General features: G+C 39.6%; 2 protein-coding genes across 7 annotated transcripts in view; one reads left to right on the forward strand and one right to left on the reverse strand.

Moving 5' to 3' along the window:
* The first annotated feature begins 14 nt into the window (after nt 1-14).
* LOC102066005 (alpha-aspartyl dipeptidase) lies at nt 15-12,265 on the forward strand. The gene is made up of 8 exons (XM_005484137.4): nt 15-154; nt 237-325; nt 1,377-1,451; nt 2,000-2,079; nt 3,417-3,590; nt 4,986-5,045; nt 5,796-5,878; nt 6,395-12,265. Exons 1-8 carry the CDS (start codon nt 54-56, stop codon nt 6,471-6,473), a joined length of 741 nt encoding a protein of 246 aa, XP_005484194.2. The 5' UTR covers nt 15-53; the 3' UTR covers nt 6,474-12,265.
* Nucleotides 8,601-19,655, reverse strand: part of NBEAL1 (neurobeachin like 1) — a 78,025-nt gene continuing 66,970 nt past the window's right edge. For 4 of the 6 annotated variants that reach the window (XM_014265037.3, XM_014265041.3, XM_014265036.3 and 1 more), the window contains 4 exons: nt 18,802-18,918; nt 17,958-18,119; nt 16,762-16,910; nt 13,769-16,105 (listed from right to left, as the gene is read on the reverse strand). In XM_014265037.3, coding sequence (XP_014120512.2) covers nt 15,832-16,105; nt 16,762-16,910; nt 17,958-18,119; nt 18,802-18,918 — 702 coding nt within the window. In that variant the 3' untranslated portion in view covers nt 13,769-15,831. Of the gene's footprint in view, nt 13,402-13,768; nt 16,106-16,761; nt 16,911-17,957; nt 18,120-18,801; nt 18,919-19,655 lie in introns of those variants that run through there. The other 2 variants (XM_014265038.3, XM_014265042.3) reach the window with 1 other exon arrangement.

The raw sequence follows: 19,655 nt of genomic DNA on the forward strand, positions 1-19,655 counted from the left end.
AAGGGGCGGACCGGACTGGGCAGGGAGCAAGGCTCGGCTCGGCTCGGCTCGGCATGGGGAGCCCGCGGCGCCTGCTGCTGATCTCCAACTCCACCCTGCCCGGAGGGGGGTACCTGGGCCACTGCCAGCAGCACATCCAGAGCTTCCTAGGGCAGTAAGCGCCGTGCGGGGCTGCGGGAGCACTCGGCCCCCGCCTCCGCCGCGCCCACCGCTCTCTCCCCTCTCTCCTCTCCCAGGAACGTGAGGCGGGTGCTGTTCATCCCCTACGCCCTGCACGACCGCGACGCCTACGCCCGCACGGCCAGGGAGAAGTTTGAAAGCCTGGGTAAGGCCGGCCCGGCAGCGGGGGCCACGCCGGCTGTGCCCGGGGCTGCCGGGCCGGTACCGGGCACGGGGACCGGGCTGTGGGCACGCTGGCTGGGCTGCTGCGGTCCGGGCAGCAAGGGCAGTGAGCAGCAGGAGTCGGCTGCGGACTTCTGCCTGGAAGCAGATGTTTTAGAGGTCTCCAGAAGAAATCTTGCTGCAAACACTTCTGCTCACTCCAGGGAAGATGATTTTATTCTTAACTATTAAGTGGCATCTTTTTATCCTTCTTAATCACATGAGGGAACATTTCTTCCCATATATCTTAAACCTCTGCTCAAGCCATGGTTGTAAGTGAAGACCATTACTTAAAGCACATCAAGGAGCCGGATAGTTCCATGATGGACAGCAGCTGAACTTTGCTTGGAGCAAAGATCTCTGCAGAGTCTACAGCAGCACCTCCAACTAGCATCTATCACTGTTAAGGGTAACTTTGGAGCTGTTAGTGTAGTAATAATCAGTACTCACTTGCCTGGGCAGCACACTTTGCTCCCTGACTTGCAGGAAGATTGCTGCTATCAAATACCTATGTTCTTCTGTCTCTCTTGACACTTCTGTACTCAGTGAACCCCGGCAAGGCAAACCTATCAAAGTCAGACATTTGAACAGAAACAATACTCAGATCAGGTATTTGCACAAGAAGTGCTAGAACCAACACATCCTGTCAGATTTTAGCATAGCCAAGCTGAGAACTAACAGCTTTTTCCTCATTTTCTAGTTATCTGGTAATGCTCAGGAGGATACTGTGCCTCAGCCTGCACCTGCTGAGTGAAATGTTCTGCTCCTAGAAACTGAGTGCATATCTCCACAAAACAAGTATTTCCTTTTGTACAGCTGTATTAGCCCTGCACTAATATAGGGTGTACACTCTGTTTTACGTTGTAGAGTTCTCTGAAATTTCCCTGGTTGAGATATTTGGCTCAGGGTTGGAGGAGGTGGGCAGGGAGGGATTGAACATATCCCATTCTTCCACCAAACTTTCATATTAAAAGGTAAATACTTTTTCATTTAAGGTTATGGGCTGGACAGCATTCATGAATCTTGTGATCCAGTAGAAGCTGTAAGGAAATCTGAAGCAATATTTATTGGTGAGTTTTACTTCTTAGTCCCCAGTGAAGGTTTATATAGGGCACTGGATTAGTCCTGCTCAGAGGTGGCACTGAAGACCAACAATTAAGCAGTTAGGCCTAGTAATTAGAAACTACAGAAGACAGTAATTAGGAGCTCTAAGACTCTAAATTCAGTGGTGGGCTGCGAAGTAGATTTATTAATGGAACTTTATCTCCAGTAAATTTCAAATTATTATTTTGAACAGTACTTCAGTGTAAAAACGTGATCATAGCAGCTGTATTATCACTTTAGCAAGCCCAAGAAGTTCTAGTCCTAATAGCATGGTCCTGGGTATTGGAAGAGAGGTCACTGTCAGACAGTGGCACCCTTACAAGAATGACTCAGGGCATGCCCATGGCCTGCCCAGTGACCATTCCTCTGAAGCTTCTGCTTTTACTACTTCTCAAAGCAGGATACTGCCCCTGAATACAGCATAGAATTTGTAGTGCCTGCTGAGTTTAATTGAAGGCTTCAATTAAAACTGATGGTGAAAGCATGCTAAATAAGCTGAACTTTGTTTCTGCAGGAGGTGGGAACACATTCCGTCTCCTGAAAGCTCTTTATGACAACTGTCTGATACATGAGATCAGGAAAAGAGTTCTTGAGGTAAAACTACAGATTCTGGCCAAGTCTGAATGGCTGGATCTCATGCATGAGCTTTTGTTCAGACAAGTCCAAGCTGATTCTGCATTTTTGTCTCTAATACACTTCAGATGTCGAGCCATCTCAAACAACCTGGTGAACTGAAAACCATGGCCAAATAAGGCTGTCACTGAGTCATAGAAAAGACTTAAGGTGTCAGCAGTCTATCTTCCTAGAGCAGTTTTCCAGATGCTAGATTGCAAGCCCTTGGGATGTACAATACTACATGGAACCCTAGAAGCAAACCACTCAAAATGCCAGTCAAAAGACCAGTGCAGGATTTAATCTGTGTCTAGAAACCCTGTTTTTCAGCTTGAGACGTCCACTTCATATCTTGTTGATACAGATGTGTTCATGTTGCAGTTGTCTGCTGATAAACTGGTGATAAAGTTGGATCCATATGTGCCTTTTAGCCAGTGTCCTGTTGATGTTGAAAATTACGTAATTCTTGTATCTCCTTGGAACTGAGAGGTGTGAGTGCCATTGAGCCCCTCTGGTCAGCAGCACCAGTCCAGCTGGTGAATCTCATAAGGCACAGCAAAGATACACCATCTCTGGAGGAGAACAGAAGCAAGGTGTTCCCTAGCAATGTGGAACTGCAAATGACTTTACGCAGATTTGTACAAGCCACAGTAAGGCCAGCTGCCAAGAATAAATGTTAGCTAGGCTTATCTTAATATATAGAAATTCATCATCTGTTGTGGGAATAAAAGCCAGAAAATGTCCAAATGCCAGTTAAGTTTGGATAACTACTTGGTTATATTACCACCAGTTGTCTCAAGACAGCTCTATTTTCACAAATTGCTCAGGATTACCTGTACACTTGCATATTTGTGTGGCATTCTTCTATGTACAGCATAGTACTCATAGCTAAACAGTGCTAAACTGGTCATGGTTCTAAGTTGATGCTGTGACAACACTGCAGTGAGCTTCTGATGGCCTGCTCTCTCCAGAAGCTAGTTAAAAGCCAGTTCAGATACTTCCTTTAACTGCAATAGAAGCAAAACTCTCCTCTTAATAGCAAAGTTCACCATGCACTGACAGCCTGGTAAATTCTGTCTTGGGGGATCACAGAGCTGTGAGTACAAGGCAGGCAGCAGTTAGTTCTCTGACACAGAGAAGCTACTGCCCACCTCAGAATCTGAATTCTTGTTCTGCTTTTCACCTGTAAACTTACCAATGAGAGGAGCTGGAAGCACTAAATCTGATCTGACTGATGGGTTTCTGAGATTGATAAAGATGGTATAAAATTGAGTTCCTAGTTGTGGTGCTGCAGACTGATCGTTGCTTTTGTCTTTCAGGATGGGATTCCTTACATGGGATCCAGCGCAGGAACCAACGTTGCCACTGTCAGCATCAATACCACCAATGACATGCCAATTGTTTATCCACCTTCCCTGCAGGCTCTAGGATTAGTTCCTTTTAATATTAACCCTCACTACCTGGACCCAGACATTAAAAGAACTCACATGGGTGTAAGTAAAGCACACCAGAACTAAGACAGTAACTAGGGTGTGGAGGAGTAAAAATAATGTGCATTTCTGAGGCCTTACAAAGCTATAGAATGTCAAACAGCTGCTCCCTAGGGAAACTGGAAATGCCAATGAGGCAGTAACACTTCACTTCCTCTAAAACTTAACTTTGCTTGGGAAGAGGAGCTGGCAGGAGTATTACTGAACAAAGTGTTTTTCACAAACAGAAGCTCTGCAATGTCTGAAATACTGTTGAAATGCTGGCTATCTGGCATGGAATGGGGGAATTAAAAAAGAAAAGATAAACCTGAAGTGTTAAGATGCAAAGCACTGGTTCTGGAAAGTTCTGTCTTACCTGCTGCTTGGGAAGCCCTAACTTAAACATACATTAAGAGGCTTAAATATCTAAAGGTCTGAAGAAACAATCACAACAGAGATGTTGTGTAAGAAATACCTGGGCACTGGTGTCCTTGCAGGGAGCACAGCCTGTAATGTCCAGTACAGAGCAAGCACATGCACCAGTACAGCTGAAAGAAAAACACTTCAGCCATCAAGCACAAAGACAGATTTCCATACAGTGGGGAGAAGCCCCTTCTTGAAATAGCACGTCAGCTAATTCCTGAGGGAACAATCTGTATAGTGCATCTTTTAACAACCTAAACACTTTCCTCCTTGTAATCAAAATTCATGGTTAGAGGAAGTATTAAGAGTTAGGGAACAATGAAGATGGTGGATGCTTCTAGATGGGTGTGCTTCTAGAATTTAGATGAAGTTGTAGGTATTCATTTCATCAGTTTGTCACTAGATTAGCAGGCAGTCTTTTCCCTATAAATAACTTCTTTCTCTCAGAGGAGGCTGGAAGCCCTGTGCTGTACCAAGTCCCTGCTGTGTTCCTATGTTTTTATTTCTTTACTGTTGCTCAGTTTAGCAGCAAACCTCAGGAAACATGACACAGCTGTTCACAGAAGGAAATTCTTCAGTGTAATACCTACTTGAAGACAAACAAGCAAATACTTAATCACTGAAAATCCATGATTCACTACTCTCTTTCACAAAGGTTGCACCTCAGGCACTTGCTTCTACAAATTTCCTGGTAGTATTAGTACTATCTCTGCACACAGAGATAGTACTAATTAAAAAAAAAACTCATGGATTAATTGAGTGGAAGTAAGTTTTGAGGTTTTTCAGGGTTGGGATTGTGTGAGTTCTGTTTGATCAACCTGCAGTAACTTGTTGCTAGTGATAAAGGGTAAAACACACATCTATTAAATAGAGTCAATCCGGCCATCCCATTTTGCTTGAGGGGAAGTGCCTGCTTTGTTTAATGTCATGTTGCCTGGATAGCTCCAAGTCCTTACCTTATGGCCTGGGAAGCTAAATCTGTGCTCATTATTGCAGGAGACAAGAGAGGAAAGAATCCACCAGTACCACGAAGAACCAAACACCCCTCCAGTTCTGGTGAGTAGTAGCTCTCCATCAGGAAGCTGGAGCATGATAAACATTTTAAATGCATTCATGCTAGCTCTCAGTGTGGGTTCTTTGCCTGTCAAGCCTTAAAATTCCCTGGATTGGAATGCTAATTGTATTCTTGCTAAGAGCTTGAGCCTTGGATATTGCTCATTGTAGAAAATGGATTGGGGCCAATGAAATGCATACTCCTGTTAGTGTTGCTCAACACTATTTTTAGGCAGCAGTCACTGGCCACCAAATATTGGGTGTTGGGGGTGGTGTGCATGCAGATGGTACAAAACTCCCCCTTAATCTTTTTGAAGATACTCTTAACTTTAATCTCTGTAATAGTTTCTGAATTTGCACATTCAATAGTGTATACATAATTTCATTATATCTGTCAGGGGAATTGGGACCTCTGTGTTTCCTGTCCCTGTGTTTGATCTTGTACTATAAATGTTGTGCACTAACAAATCCACTGGCTGTTGCTCAACCCAAACTGGATCTAAGAATAACTATGGGAAAAACCAGTTTCCTCTCCTCCTTAATGATTTCTCCTTTAAGAGTGAAAAATGAATAAACAAGAAAATCAACTTCTAAAACAAGATAACTCACCTATTTTTGTCTTTACCTCTTTGTTAGGTAAATGAGAAGGTTTAGTCTGTAGTCATGGTGCCACTGAGACTGGCCTGCTTGTGACAAGCATTCTACCCTTCCACATAGCTTGAAAATAAGTTTAAATGTTTCTGCCTCCCCCAGGGCTTGCGGGAAGGTACGATGCTGTTAGTGGAAGGAGATAACGCCATGCTGCAAGGAGTGACAGGAGCACGTCTGTTTTTGAGGTAAATGCATCACTTGAATTGATATCCTCCTTCAGACAGAAAGGAAGAGAGGTTTCTGTTAAACTCCTGGCACATGGTGCCTCTCCCCCCACCAGAAGTTACTTAATCCCTTGGTTCCATTTCTCTTTGGAGAAAATGTGAGTATTGTTTAATGCTCCAGAGGAGCCAGCAGCATGACAGCACTGCAAAGGATGTCTGACTAACCCAGTGTGTGCTCTAGCACTGCATCCATTGCTGCTTATGTTTCCAAATTGTAAACAAGAGCCCCAATAGTCAGCTCCTTTATCGAAAGCCAGGGAGATGCCAATTTGGCCCTAATGCACTCAACTCCAGAACAAGGGAATCCATATCTAGAATTACATGGACTTTATTGAGAAATCTAAAATGCATGTGACATGATGGAATCAACTCTGCTTGTTCAGAATAAGGGTGCCCTGATCTATCCCTAGTAACAGACAGGAGCAGAGTAGTCCCACCTCCCATTAAAGCTCACAGCATGGTTTCTCCTGTTTGCAGGGGTAAGAAACCAACTGAACATGAGCCTGGAACAGATTTCAGTTTCCTCCTGACTGACAGCAATCCCCTGAATCCATAGCCTTCCATATTCTGCAGCACAAGTTACTATATAGGGAAGACAATGAGGAAAAAGGAAAGATATGCTTGTTGTCCCAGAGTAGGTGGGGTACTTCAGCTTTATAAATAAAGATCAATATGCATTTGTTGGATTCTTTTCCTCACCCTAATGCATGCCTCAGACACCTCCTTCCCAGCAAAAAGACACTTTTTGTTGCAATACTTGGAGAATCATAGCTAATCAAAGCTTGAAGGGGCCTATACATTCACATATCCACTTTGATTCCTTCCCCACCAAAATAAAGCTGCCTTAACACAATTGAGACAGGACACTGTGTCAGCTCTTCCTGCTGCCTACTTTTACCTGCTACACAAAAGAATTGTTCATTCAGTGTACTCCCACACTTAGTTTAATTTTTGTGCTATTAATAAAGGGAGAAGTTATGCATTCAATTACTTTTATTTGCTTCAGACTCATGTTAAATATATACAATGCTAATTATGTACAAAAGTGTGCATGTTAAAAATTTTCAGGTTACAAACTTGCAAATCCTAGAAAAGTGCAAAATTTTAAAACATCTTCCACCATGCTGTACAGGAAAAAATTCCATCATTAGCCAATATACACACTCTTAAAACATATTGATCAAACCAAAGTAAGACATACAGTATACCCTTAAAGCACCCAGAGGGAAAAAGATATTGCACAGAAGACAGACAGCAAGTTCATTACAGTGCCTGAAGGCTCATTTCTGAAAGTAGCTATTTCCAACACTCCTCAGACCTAACATTTAGCTCTTTGAAAAGGCATTTTTTGGCATTTAAAGATCCATTTGTAATCACGTAATTGCACAATCTGTAAGAATTATCAGAAGATATGGTTAACTTTGCTGTAAGGCCTTTGCTTCCACCCCCTGATTAGCTTCAGTAAAAAATCATCAGAAAACTGAGTAGCATCACAGCTTCCATCAAAACACTGACCAAAGGGAGGTAAGTCTCACATGCAGCATTTCCCTTGTCCTAAGTAGCTCCTGCAGAATCAGAATACATATTCCAAGTTTTTCTTTAATTCTTTTTTCCCTATCATGGCTTTCTTTAAGAAACAACTCACTGCTGCATATGACTAAAGTAGTACTATCAGGTGCAAGACTTCAGTTTATTTTAAAGCTATTTCAAGGCAAAAAGTATGGCTCCCTTGAGAGGAAAATACTGACTAGGCAGGAAGCTAAATAAACAAGTGACCTCCAAGTTCAGTTAGATCTATGATATATATGGCTGGATGTTTTATATTCCAATCTCAAAACCCCTTAGCAGCTTTAAACCATAATTTATACTGACAATCATGCTTCTGGGACAGAAGATGTCTGATGAAATTATGTCTTTGCTGAGTATAAGTATAGACCTGAACTCTGGAAATACCTGCCAAATTTCTCAAGTCCACTACACAAAACTAGGAAGAACACACACTGAAGAAACTATTGAAAACAAGTGAAACACCTATTTTATTTGGGCCACATAGGTAAATGATAACTAAAAGAAAGACACACCAGTATTCTTCCACAGATGCACAATAAAAAGGTGAGTCAAAACTGAACAAAGGCTACCTTGGACTAAACACTGCAAGCAGTTCCTCACTTATGGAGTGTTCAAGACTGCAGTAAGGTGAATGGCACTCAACTGAAATGCAGAGAATGCTATGGTGTCACTCAGGCATTTTTACATTCAGGCATCTGATATCCATAACACTGAAGAAGGGAACAATAGCATTTTACCAATTTTAAATATATTTTTGATGCAGTAGCTTTCTAGAAAACTTGCTTCCTTCAAAAGTATGTGCTTACAAGGGCAATTTAGTAATAAGACTGGCTTCCTGGAATGAAAGAAGGAAAATCTTCCAAACACTTCAGTTGACTCTAACATTGGCATACAATGAACCCACGTGTATATGATACCATAGAAACTTACTCTCCCCAAAGGGAGACTACCAACAAGTGTCGTGTTTGCAGCCAAAACCAACACAGCTTTTAAGCTAGAAAGCATAAAAAGACCTAGAAAGCACTGAAGCACATGCTTGAATTTCCATTCCAATAAGTACAAGCCTATGTAGTGCTTTCACATAACAGTATTGATTACATCAGGCCCTAGGCTCAATTTTGAGTATTCATTTAATGGGCATGTTTTTTTTTTTTTAATTCTTTGAAAGGGAAAAAATATTCCCAGCGCCTCAGCTCAGCATTTAACATAGCCAGCAAGGTGCCTTTAGCAGTGGAAGACAGGAATGTTTCAGGTGACAGCACAGAGCATGTGTCTACAGAGACTCTCAATATAGGGGCAGAAGGAAGTAGACATCTCTAGCTCTAAAGCTCCCTACCACTCTATAATCTGTATATAGATACACATTTTCTACTTATTACACATACACAGCAAAAGCCTTGTGCAGCATTTAGTTCCTTATCTTTTCTAATGATTTTGTTCATTAAGATTGGGAAAGGTTTGCAAAGGAAACAGGGAGGAGGAAGACATGATTTAGGGAAGTGAGGTACACAACTCCCATTGACTAAAGCAGGAGTTACCAAATCTGTGCATTACAAAAATAAATTTATCATTTCTGCAGGACTATGTTAAAGAATTTTTCCAGTGCAGAAACTTGGTTCTTTGCACTCATTTAAAGGACAAAGAAATACAACTTTCAATACAAAGAAATACAACTTTGGGGATCCTTGCAAGACAGCAAATTATTTGGCCATTTAAAGCCTGTGAAGACTGATAAACCTGTTTTGTCATAATATGCATCATCTAAGGTATGCCAGAGGGGAAAGAGCTTCTCTATATCAATGTTCCAGATTAGCAAAGCAATTGTAATATGGATGTGGATGAGTTTGCTTTTTTTTGGAGGGGAAGTTGGGGGGGTTGGGGGAAGTTTTGTTGGTTTAGTTTTTTTCTTTTTTTACTCTTTTTAATATAAAAAAATTATTTTCCTAAGAAAATCTAATTTCCACAATGTGTCTTTACCACCAGGACAAATGCAGTTACTTTAGGACTGGGATTATGATGTTGTGCTGGTAAAGGTACATGGATGATAAAAGATGTGGTTTCTAGATATCCTAGGAGTGAGTAATGGATAAGTACATCGGTTACAGAAAAATCTGCCTCAGTCAGATGCTACTTGTAGAGCATTTCACTTTCTGTAAGCTTGTATAGTTCAAACCCAGCAAAGACCAGACAGGATTCTTCACTACAGCTAAAAAGACAACTAAAAATACTATCAAGAATTATAAGTAAATTGATTTAGAGAAATTAACAAACATTTGACTTGAAATAAAGGAGACCTGTTTTCTAAATATCCTTTGGTACGCAAGTTCAAAACCGTGCTATGAAGAAGTTAATACTGCTAACTAATTAATCTCATTTATATACAGGTATGAAAAGTAGGTCAGTTTTCAGTTTCTTTTAGATATATATATTTACACTCCTACTTACTCATCTTCAAAGGTAAGCATATGTTACACTTTGATAAATATTATTAGAGTTATTCCAAAAATTAAACATATTAAGATATCACAAAGAAGATCTTGACAAATGTAGTGCTATGAAATAAATGTCACTTAAGATTTGTTTCTTCTAAATTCCTCATTGGAATACTATAATCTCAAAACTTTGCTTTTTACACTTAAACAAACCTTTGAACAAAACCAAAGGAGAATCTTATTTCACCAATATTACCTGAAAATAAAATGGGATCCTAAGCTTTATTGACTTGAGGAAATCCAAGAATTATGAAAGTCAGTTCACCAATTCACAGTGCACTGCATAACAGGCTGCAATTCAACTGACTAAACAGCTGATCAGAAGAATTATTTTCTATTTTTAAACATTATTTTCTATTTTTATGCAAATAAGTTAAACCTAAAAGAAACAACATACCAGCTAATGCTCACACTTACAAATCATCTTTTATTTCAAGCTGGTTTTAAACGAAGGCAAAGTGCAGACTTTCACAGCCATGCAGGTCTTTCCAGATGGCCTCTGGCAAGGATGCCAAGCTGTGATGGTGTACACCTCCCACCCCCAGGGAGCATCTCAGATCCAAAGGCCATGGGTGTTGCCATTCTACCTGGGGCATAAAGCAGCAGCTCAGAGCTCACCTGCCCCCTCCTCATTCTGCTGCTTTGTACTGAGCACAGACCAGCCTTGAGTTTCAGAGCCCAAGAACTGTCCACATTTAAACTTGGCCCAGGTATTTGTGATGATCACCCAGTGCTTGTGATGCACTGAAATTATGGTATTCAAATGTCAAAGGTCTTAATCATAAATTATTTAAATTATTGCAACATTATATTTTACTTAAACTGACACACTATTTTCATTATTCTTTAATATTGAAAAATGTTAAGTCAGCTGTTGTATAAACTTACCAAACCCACAACAGGATGTTTTAAAATGCTTATACAAACCCCTCTGTGCAAGTGACAAGAAGAAAACTGTGCTCCCACCAAACACTACGTAAGACCTATCTCCCTTTTTCACTTCATTCTCATAACCTAAAACATTATCATTTCCTGCCACCTTCCCCTCCAAATAAACACTATGCCTTGTCTATGCATTTAAACACAACATTAATGCACACCTATAAAACCCATCAATTCAATGCCCCAACTGAGTGTTTCCAACCTCCCAGAACAGAAAGAGCTCACATTCTGAGCTGAAATACTTTCAAACTATCTACGAAGAGCTCCCCTGAAATCCTTTCTTCATGAAATCATAATGGACAAACATGCTTCACATTCTCATGAACAAACTTAATACTTTCACAGTATCCTTAGTATTCTTACTGGATAGGTAACTGATTAAAAATAGTACATTTCTCTATAGCTTATTTGAAAATATGGGATGTGGGTTAATTTATAATTTTTTTACATATGTGGAGTATGAAAAAACCCACACCACTCTACTTTTGGAAGTTTAATCTTCTCTTGGCAAGTGACTCAGGAAAATAATTCTTATTTTCTCCTAACTTTCCAGACAATCCAGTCTGTCACAGTGATTAGGCAGAATATTGCAACTATGCATAGACCCACTTGTTCACTAATCTGATTTATTATTTCATTTACAAAAGTTAAGAAAATGCAACACAGCTTTCTTTACAAGTACACCAATCAGCCATCAAGAGGGATGTTTTTTTTCCAGTAAAGGGAGTGAGGAGGAGAAATCAGTTTGAATGAGACTAACACAACTTGTAAAGATTATCCTTTATCAGGGTAAGGAGATATTTCTATTAAGTCAATAAATATTGTGCTTAAAGTTAATGAAATGAGATTATACATTATGTTCCTCAGGTAGTTCAACAACTCCCCAGCCACAGGGCATATGTGATAACATTTATGAGAGGTACAACACACATTGATTTCAATAAATAAATAAAAAATAACAAGAAAAGCAATGGTAGAGGGAAGAAATGGGGACCCAAAAGGGAACATATTAGCTAACAATCACACCTGCCTTGTATCTGTGCTCCCCTCACCCCATGGGATTTTCTTCTTTTAATACATACATGAATATACATATATACATACACACACATATATACACATACACACACCTTCGCATGCTGATCTGGAAATTCATGTTTTCCCTCAGCACCCAGCTTTTCTAACAGTATAGAGTTTTTCATTTCAATCAGTAACATTAAAAATTTTCAGATTGCTAGGAAAATGCACCCTTTTATCATCATGCATTGCTAAACAAAAAAAAAAAAAAAAAAATCAGTAATGGCTTCTCCGAAACATAATAAGCAGTTTGATAGAGCACACATAAGGATCTGATATTTTCTTTTACCAGGTCTTAAATGCATTTTGAAAATGGATATATCAACTGGTTTTCCGTGTTTATTTTTACAGAAAAAAAATATGGCTAACAACTGGTTTTGTGAACACCAAGAAACAAACAGGTGCTATTTTTAATTGAATTGTGCTGCAATGTTGCATAATGATTCTGCAGTAGAAATTTATCTTTTGTTTGCAGAAGTTGCCCTACTAATAAAGCACATTGATATCTGACCAATATAGATAATAAGTCTTCCTTGGGTATTTCTGCAAGATGTTAAATATATAATGGGATTTCTTGGTGTATGTCTCAAGTTTACTTAACAATATAAATAATTTTCAGCAGCAATATTTCCTACCTCCTTCAGCTCCTTCACCACCTCCAACTCCTTTGAAATTATTCATGTCTGTACTTAAAACAATTTCTGATAAAGTAGTGCAACACAGATGTTCCTTGCAGAACAGCCTAAAATTGGAACTACACAAAAGAAGTGAGCAATAGCCATTTACACAAACAAACTCATAAAGTTCATTAGCCTAACAAACATACTGAGAAGGTCATAACCATCATCTATTCAATTCTGAATCCAACCATTGCAACTACCAGAGTTTTAATTTACTGGGAAATAACAGTGCTGTCAAAGTAAAGCCAAATATCTTGTTTGTTATCAAGGAGCATCTGGTCCTACTCAGCTTTAAATCAAACACTACTTAAATTCAATTAGTAATCTGTTTTGAAGACTTCTGGGGGGATGGTTCAGGGGTTTTTTAGTCCTCCCAAAACACAGTTTTAGCAGCTGTTGAGAGAGGGATTTTGCTGTGAACAAGTCAACACAGTTGAGGACAAATATGCAAGCAGGCTAACTTGCATGAGTACATATGCTTACTACTATACCTCTACCGTAAGTTCTTCATCAAGAATCAAAGGGCTTCAGATTCAAAGCCCTAATTACATATTTATATATCTAAAGTGACCAAAAGATTAAACATTTTTCTGGAATCCATGAGAGAATGCAGAAGCAGCAATCACTTGGAATCTTGAGTGTTATATTCAGTCTCTCCTGCTGAAATCTGGCTGAGCCGTTTGCTTGATCCCCACAGCTTTCGGGAAAGCTGACCTGAGCGCATCTGTTTGAAAGTAATTCAGAGAAACAAAAGGAGGGGGAAGGGATAAGGTGGATAAATTAAAAAAGAATTCAGACACTGAATCTGGTGAAATGCAGACACTACAATGTACTGCACAAACAAAATATACCAACAAAAATTCTTTGAAAATAAACTAAAAGTTACACTTAGGGATTGTTCTTGGGACTGACGAAAAAACAAGACACAAAACACTAACCACAGCCTTCTCTGAATTTGAACAGTTAAAGGGATATTACCCACTAATGTGTACTTATATGCTTAACCTACTTCAAACAGCTTAGAAAGAGTGTTTAGATTGCTATTTTGATAGGAAGAGAAAAGAAGAGGTGAATGCCAAGCAAAAATGAACTAAATGAGAAGAAAGGACATTTTATTTTAGAGATTTCAAACAGAAATTGCCAGAAGTGGGAAAAAAATAGCCAAGATGCAGGACAGTGATAGCAGAATAAAGGAAAAAGAAAAAGGTTATCTCCTGGTATCAAATTTATACAGTCTTCCAAAGATCCTGGGTGAAGTGCTCAGAGGAATGTTTAAAGCAGAAGTAATTCATAGAGAGTATTCCACAGGATAAGATGGATAACAAGCAACCAGAGGCCATATTAAATCCAGCATCTGGTAGGTCTACAATCTGACAACAGTTTGTAAGAAACTCTTCATTACCTAAGCACAAGGTTGATGATTGGCCCATAGTGATCAGCCTGGCAGCTGATTATGTCCTGAAAATCCTCACAGTTCAATAAATAAGATCCATGCCTTTACAAGTTTGAGAGCAGTTCCTCACAGTTATTACTACAAATGTTACCTGCTTCTGAGCTGTATCAGCAGAGCAGCAGTGTTCTAGAAAAGGCACAGCACTGACCAGGATTAACACTAACAAGTGATAATTGCCCAGACTTCTGTAACATCCAAAACAGCTAAGTAATTGTTCAAAATACAAAAGCATTTCTTATACTCCATATTAGAAACTGTCAGTGCAGAAACACTAAGGGCCAATCTTGATAGCAAGCATCATTTCACTTTTTGCACATTAAAGCAAGCCTGTGCCAAGGATCCAATCCTCTGTCCTAAGGATCAATATCACCACTGAAAGCCAGAACTACAACACTGTCTTTGCATACAGATAAAGTTCCAGGAATTAACACATTCCTTCCAAAATAAGTAATTCAACAAATGAACACCACACATACACACACTATTCAAATATATTGATTGATGCCATTATAGAAAACTAGAAAATCTGGGACATAATGTTGTTCCTTATATGTTTGTGTTAAAAAAAACTTATTTACACAGATATTAAGCTTGCATATCATCTGAACTGTAAACAGAAAATCCTGGGAAAAAAGTCACTGGAAAGCCTCTATAACCATAAAAGGAATCCAGTCTTTGAAACAACACTTTCTGCATAGTTAGAAAAATAGATGTGATTAAAAAATGAAAATAAGAAAACAAAAAGCCTTCAGTCTAATGATACACACAATATTCAGCCTACAAAAGATCTTTTCTATGGAATAGGAAGCTTAGAAATGACAGTGGCTTTAAAACTGCTGTTACAACCATATGTTTAACCACATAATAATAATCTCTTTTTCAATTCTACAATAGAAAATTGAAAATCAGTGGAAATGTCCCCTCCACATCCAGTGCAAGCAAAATTAGACTACTATTGTGTGAATATTTTTCCAATATTAAACTATGTATATCCTAGCAAGAAAATTTAAAAATACTGACAAATAAAGTTGCTCTGTTTTCACATTTAGAATATAAAATAGAATTAATACTCACTTTTCCAGCATGTACTTAAGATCATGCAAAAGTGATAATCACATTCTCAATAAATACATAGCAGCACAACAGAGATTGAGTTATAAAGATAATAAGCAGTTTTAAATTAACTCAAGTACTTTGAAAGTCATTACAAGAAGTAATTAAAGCAAAAACTATGGTTTTGCACAAGAAAAATTGATTATATCTGTTTGGGAGATGGATGCTCTGTAATTGATATTGCATATGCAGGACCAACAAGTTTCTATTCACCATATGGAGCACAAGCATACTGGGAACCCACAGAAGTGATTCCCTGTGCATTGCCATTAGAGACTCTCAACAGATAGAAGTAATGCCTTTTTCCCCAATGTCAGTCAACGCATATTAAAAGATATCTGATAGAAACCATAAAAAAAAATAAAGGAAGTAGCTTGTTCTCTTTCATTTCCAAATTTCTTCTGGAAAATTATTTCATCAAGAAGAGGCTGACAACACTATCCCATTCAGAAAAGGTTAGCTATTACGACTTTGCTTATTCAGATGTGAGTGATAAAGTCTGGAAGTTAGTCCAGCTGAGCTTCCCATCTGCGATCCCTATACACATCTGATTCTTAATCAGAACTTTCAGCAGAGCAGTCTCAAAAGTTATTTGTTTCCCACTGAAAACTGAAACTTGCTCTTAAATTTACCCTGCCAAAGAGGAGACCTCTTGCTCAACTGGAAAGCAGAAATAAGTGAACTTCCCACAGTTCGGTAGAAAAAGTTCTTGATGGTGGGTTTTACCTCTGCCGGCTTGCCAACACCAACGATAATCAACTTGCCGTCCTCCAGGCCAACAAGGATGTGGCTGTACTCTTTGGTGACAGAAATGCAATGGATTGGCAGTCTCATGGCTAAGGGAGAGATGCTCAGACTCAGGCTGGAAGAAACAAAAACCACAGAGAGAAAGTAAATCATGTATTTGCTTGCAGGTACTGCAAAGAATCACATGCAAGTGAAATTGCTGTCCACGAGATGCACTATAAAACACAGTTTCTCAAGGATAAAATTTGCAGTTTCAATTATCTAACTGTATTCTAAGAATCTAATTTTATCTCAAAAGAGAGCTTCAATAACAAAAACAGATGTGGACAGTTTAAGTCAGTAAGCTAAGACATTTTCACTGAAAAACTGTGACATTAGTCCCACAGCTGCCTAAGTGACAAACATCCCTCCCATTCTGTGGAGCAATGGAGGGATGTTTGTTTTAAGTGGAGCTTAAAACTCGGTGTAGAACTATGTGAGGCTTGATCCTGCAATTGCTGAGCTCCTTGTGACTAATCACAGCAGTTTGCAAACTGACAGCTCCTCCTGTCAGTTCTAGGTGTTTAATTGGGATAAATGTCTGGCAAGAAAGAGATCTGTTACAGCCTCTCATTTATTTTTCTGCACATCTTAGTTCCATCAAAACTTTTTTTTTTTGGGAACACAAAAAAAGCAACAGCTACCACCTATAGCACCAAGCAAAGTTTATTACACAGCCATTTCTCTCTAAGGCTCCATATTTGTAACTCAGTACAAATGCTGGTACGTTACCTGTAGAGATCCCGTATGGAAAGAAATCCCTGCAAGCTGCCCATGACAATATATTCGCCAGTTACACACAGATCAGACACTTCCTCCTTCAGAGTCTCAGAACCCAGATACTTCCCATTGACAGAATAGAGATGTAATGCATTCTTATCCTGAAGAGATCAAAAACAAATATGTCACAGAGGACCGAGAGGATGAAGAGTGTTGTACTTGTATCTTTTGCTCATTAAAAGGCACTAATCTGGCAACAACCCGCAGGTGACAATGCTGAAAACAGCCTCCCTGTTGAAAGAGCGGTGAGCCTCTACTCAATGTGTGTGGAGGTAAGGTCCTGTATCAAAGTTTTTGAAGCCACCTCTTGATGTAACATTGTAGTCCATTCAACCAATTCTAAATTTCCTGGAAACATCCATGGATTTAATAGACAGGTCCCTATTTTTTTTGTTAAGAAAGAAGAAAGCAAGATTGCACTTATCTCAGCCTTGCTACCACCCTGCCTTACTCTCTTGCCCTCCCAAATCCAAAAGCAGAAGGAAACAAGCATATTTCCATAGAGCTAGATCCAGCAGCATTTTCTAGACAAGCCAATGACTTCTTGCTGCATTACAGATGCAAATAACAAAACCATCTTAAGTTCTTCCAGCCTGGCATTATCTTGAATCTCTTCTCTCCCCATCTTCCTAATGTAGTTAGTATGCCTACATCAGAGATTTGTTTTCCAAGAAATCTCCCATGTTTAAAGAAATCACAACACCTTTACCATTATTAAAGCAACTACACCGCTCAACAGACTCAACCTTATAGCTGTATCTCCAATCCCAAACTACGAAACTCCATGGATATCGAGCATCTTGCACTGAGAACTTGCTGCTCTCCTTATAAACCTCTGTTTCTGAGCACAGTGGAACTTGTTCCCCCTAGTTTTCCAGTCCAAAGTGGCTCTCCCAGGAAGACACACTAATGTATGCTTGAGCATCTTGCAGGTGTTTGGAGATTTCCATGAAACTCACGGGAGCACAATATTCACTTACCTTTAACCAAATTTCACTTGAATTGGCCAGCAAAATTTAAAAAAAATATGGAAACTGACACTGCATGCTCAAAGAGCCTCATTACTACAGGAAATGAGATAAAGTTAGATACACTTATTATTAAAATCTTCAGCGACAGAAACAGAGGTTTTCCACAAACTTAAGTACCTTGAGAGTGGTCTTTCCTTCCACGCTGGTGTGGACAACTATATGGCCTTCCCAGGACACAGCCAGGTTGGGAACAGTCAGCAGGAGAGAGCTCTCACACGGGGGTCGCAGAGTCCTCACGTACTGACCCTTCCGAATGGTGCGCACAATGACGGTGCCATCCTGCAGCAAGCACATCGAGGGCAGTGGATACTCAGCAGGACAGTTATCACAACACTCAGAATTTACATACACAGGACACAGGGAACACTCTGAATACACTTCAATCCTTAGTGGGAGATAAGGACTCCCGAGCATTAGGAACTCTGCACAAAGAAGCCCTCTCCTCAAGACCAGGTACTATAGGCATATGAAAAAAACAAATGCAAGTCGGGCAAGAGGGAGGATAGGCAGCAAAATCAGCTACTTCACAGGTCACATTTATGAGTAGGCATTACATGGAGTACAAAGCCAGAGTTCAGCAGCCTGCCTGTGCAGTATAGGGCAAAACATGAGCAAGTGGCACAGAACCTTCAGGGTTAACACAGCAGGGAAGAAACAATCAGAACACTGTTGCTATGAGAAGCTTAAAATCTCCAAGAAAGTCCACACATATTAAAGCTCATCTGTGCAGAATAACATCACGTAGTAGGTGAGGTCTATGCTCTGCACTGCAGTTTGAGAGAGCCTGATTTAAACGAACAGCAAAAGGGATGGCAAATATCTTCTTGATAAGGAAGGCTTAAGAAAAACATTGTGAAATAGTGACTTTTTTTCTATTATTCTTAATCAACTTCAAACACCTTATATGGTTTGAGTTTGGTTGAGAAGACGCAAAAAAAAAGACAAGTAGGAAGGTGCTTACCCTGGATCCTGACACTGCCATGTCCAGTTCAGTGCTGATGCCAACACTCGAAACTTCATCTGTGTGCCCATAAAGGATCTGTAATGGCTTAGGTGCCAGGCCTACAGGCACTCCTCCCTGAGAGTAACAAAAAGTGCAATGACACATTCTCTTGCAGCTGAAGGACAAACAAAAAATGAACTTCTGGTATCTTCAGCACCAGTTGTGTGAGGTGTATATCTGACAGAGGTCAAAGCCAAAGGCATAACTCACCACTTCAGTATCAATGTATTACCCCCTGGCAGCACCTCACTTACTGAAATCCCAAGAATGAATGAACATGTAGTTACTGGAGTGGGTGTGAGAGACAAGGTTACTTGGCTGACTCCCTCCTCCCTCTGCACGTGTCCAGGAGTGCAAGGACAACAGTGAACTGGCCTAACAAGAGTTGTTCATATACCCCATCCACACACTCGCTCTTCACCTGTGTACCTGGGCTTGTCCAGTTCTTAGAGTTTACCCTGGAATCAAGCACTATCTTCACAGTCAAGCTTAAAAAAAGCTGAAATTGACTTTTATTTTACTTAAAATAACAGCAACTCTTTCCATTTTCCAAGGAAAAGGACGCAAATAGTACTTCTCAGTGACTACCAGTAGTAAAATACACAAAGAAAATCTTGGAATAATGCTCATTAAAAATAGCAATGTCCCCATGTAACTCCAGGTATCACAGCTTTTGTCCCAGTGAGGGCACTGTCAGCATATACAGACTAATTTTTAAACCTGTTCTAAGGAAAGAACTGCCCTTAGAGAGAAGATACTGTAAATAGTTCTACAGAGAACTATTTCTTTCAATTTCTGTGATAAAGATTTGT

The sequence above is a fragment of the Zonotrichia albicollis genome, chromosome 10 (genome assembly GCF_047830755.1).
Source record: "Zonotrichia albicollis isolate bZonAlb1 chromosome 10, bZonAlb1.hap1, whole genome shotgun sequence".
NCBI lineage: Eukaryota > Metazoa > Chordata > Aves > Passeriformes > Passerellidae > Zonotrichia > Zonotrichia albicollis.

Coding starts and splice junctions, on each gene's coding strand:
- LOC102066005 (XM_005484137.4), top strand. CDS start 54: ATGGGGAGCCCGCGGCGCCTGCTGCTGATCTCCAACTCCACCCTGCCC. Junction 155..236: donor ATCCAGAGCTTCCTAGGGCA/GTAAGCGCCGTG, acceptor CTCCTCTCCCAG/GAACGTGAGGCGGGTGCTGT. Junction 2,080..3,416: donor TCAGGAAAAGAGTTCTTGAG/GTAAAACTACAG, acceptor TTTGTCTTTCAG/GATGGGATTCCTTACATGGG.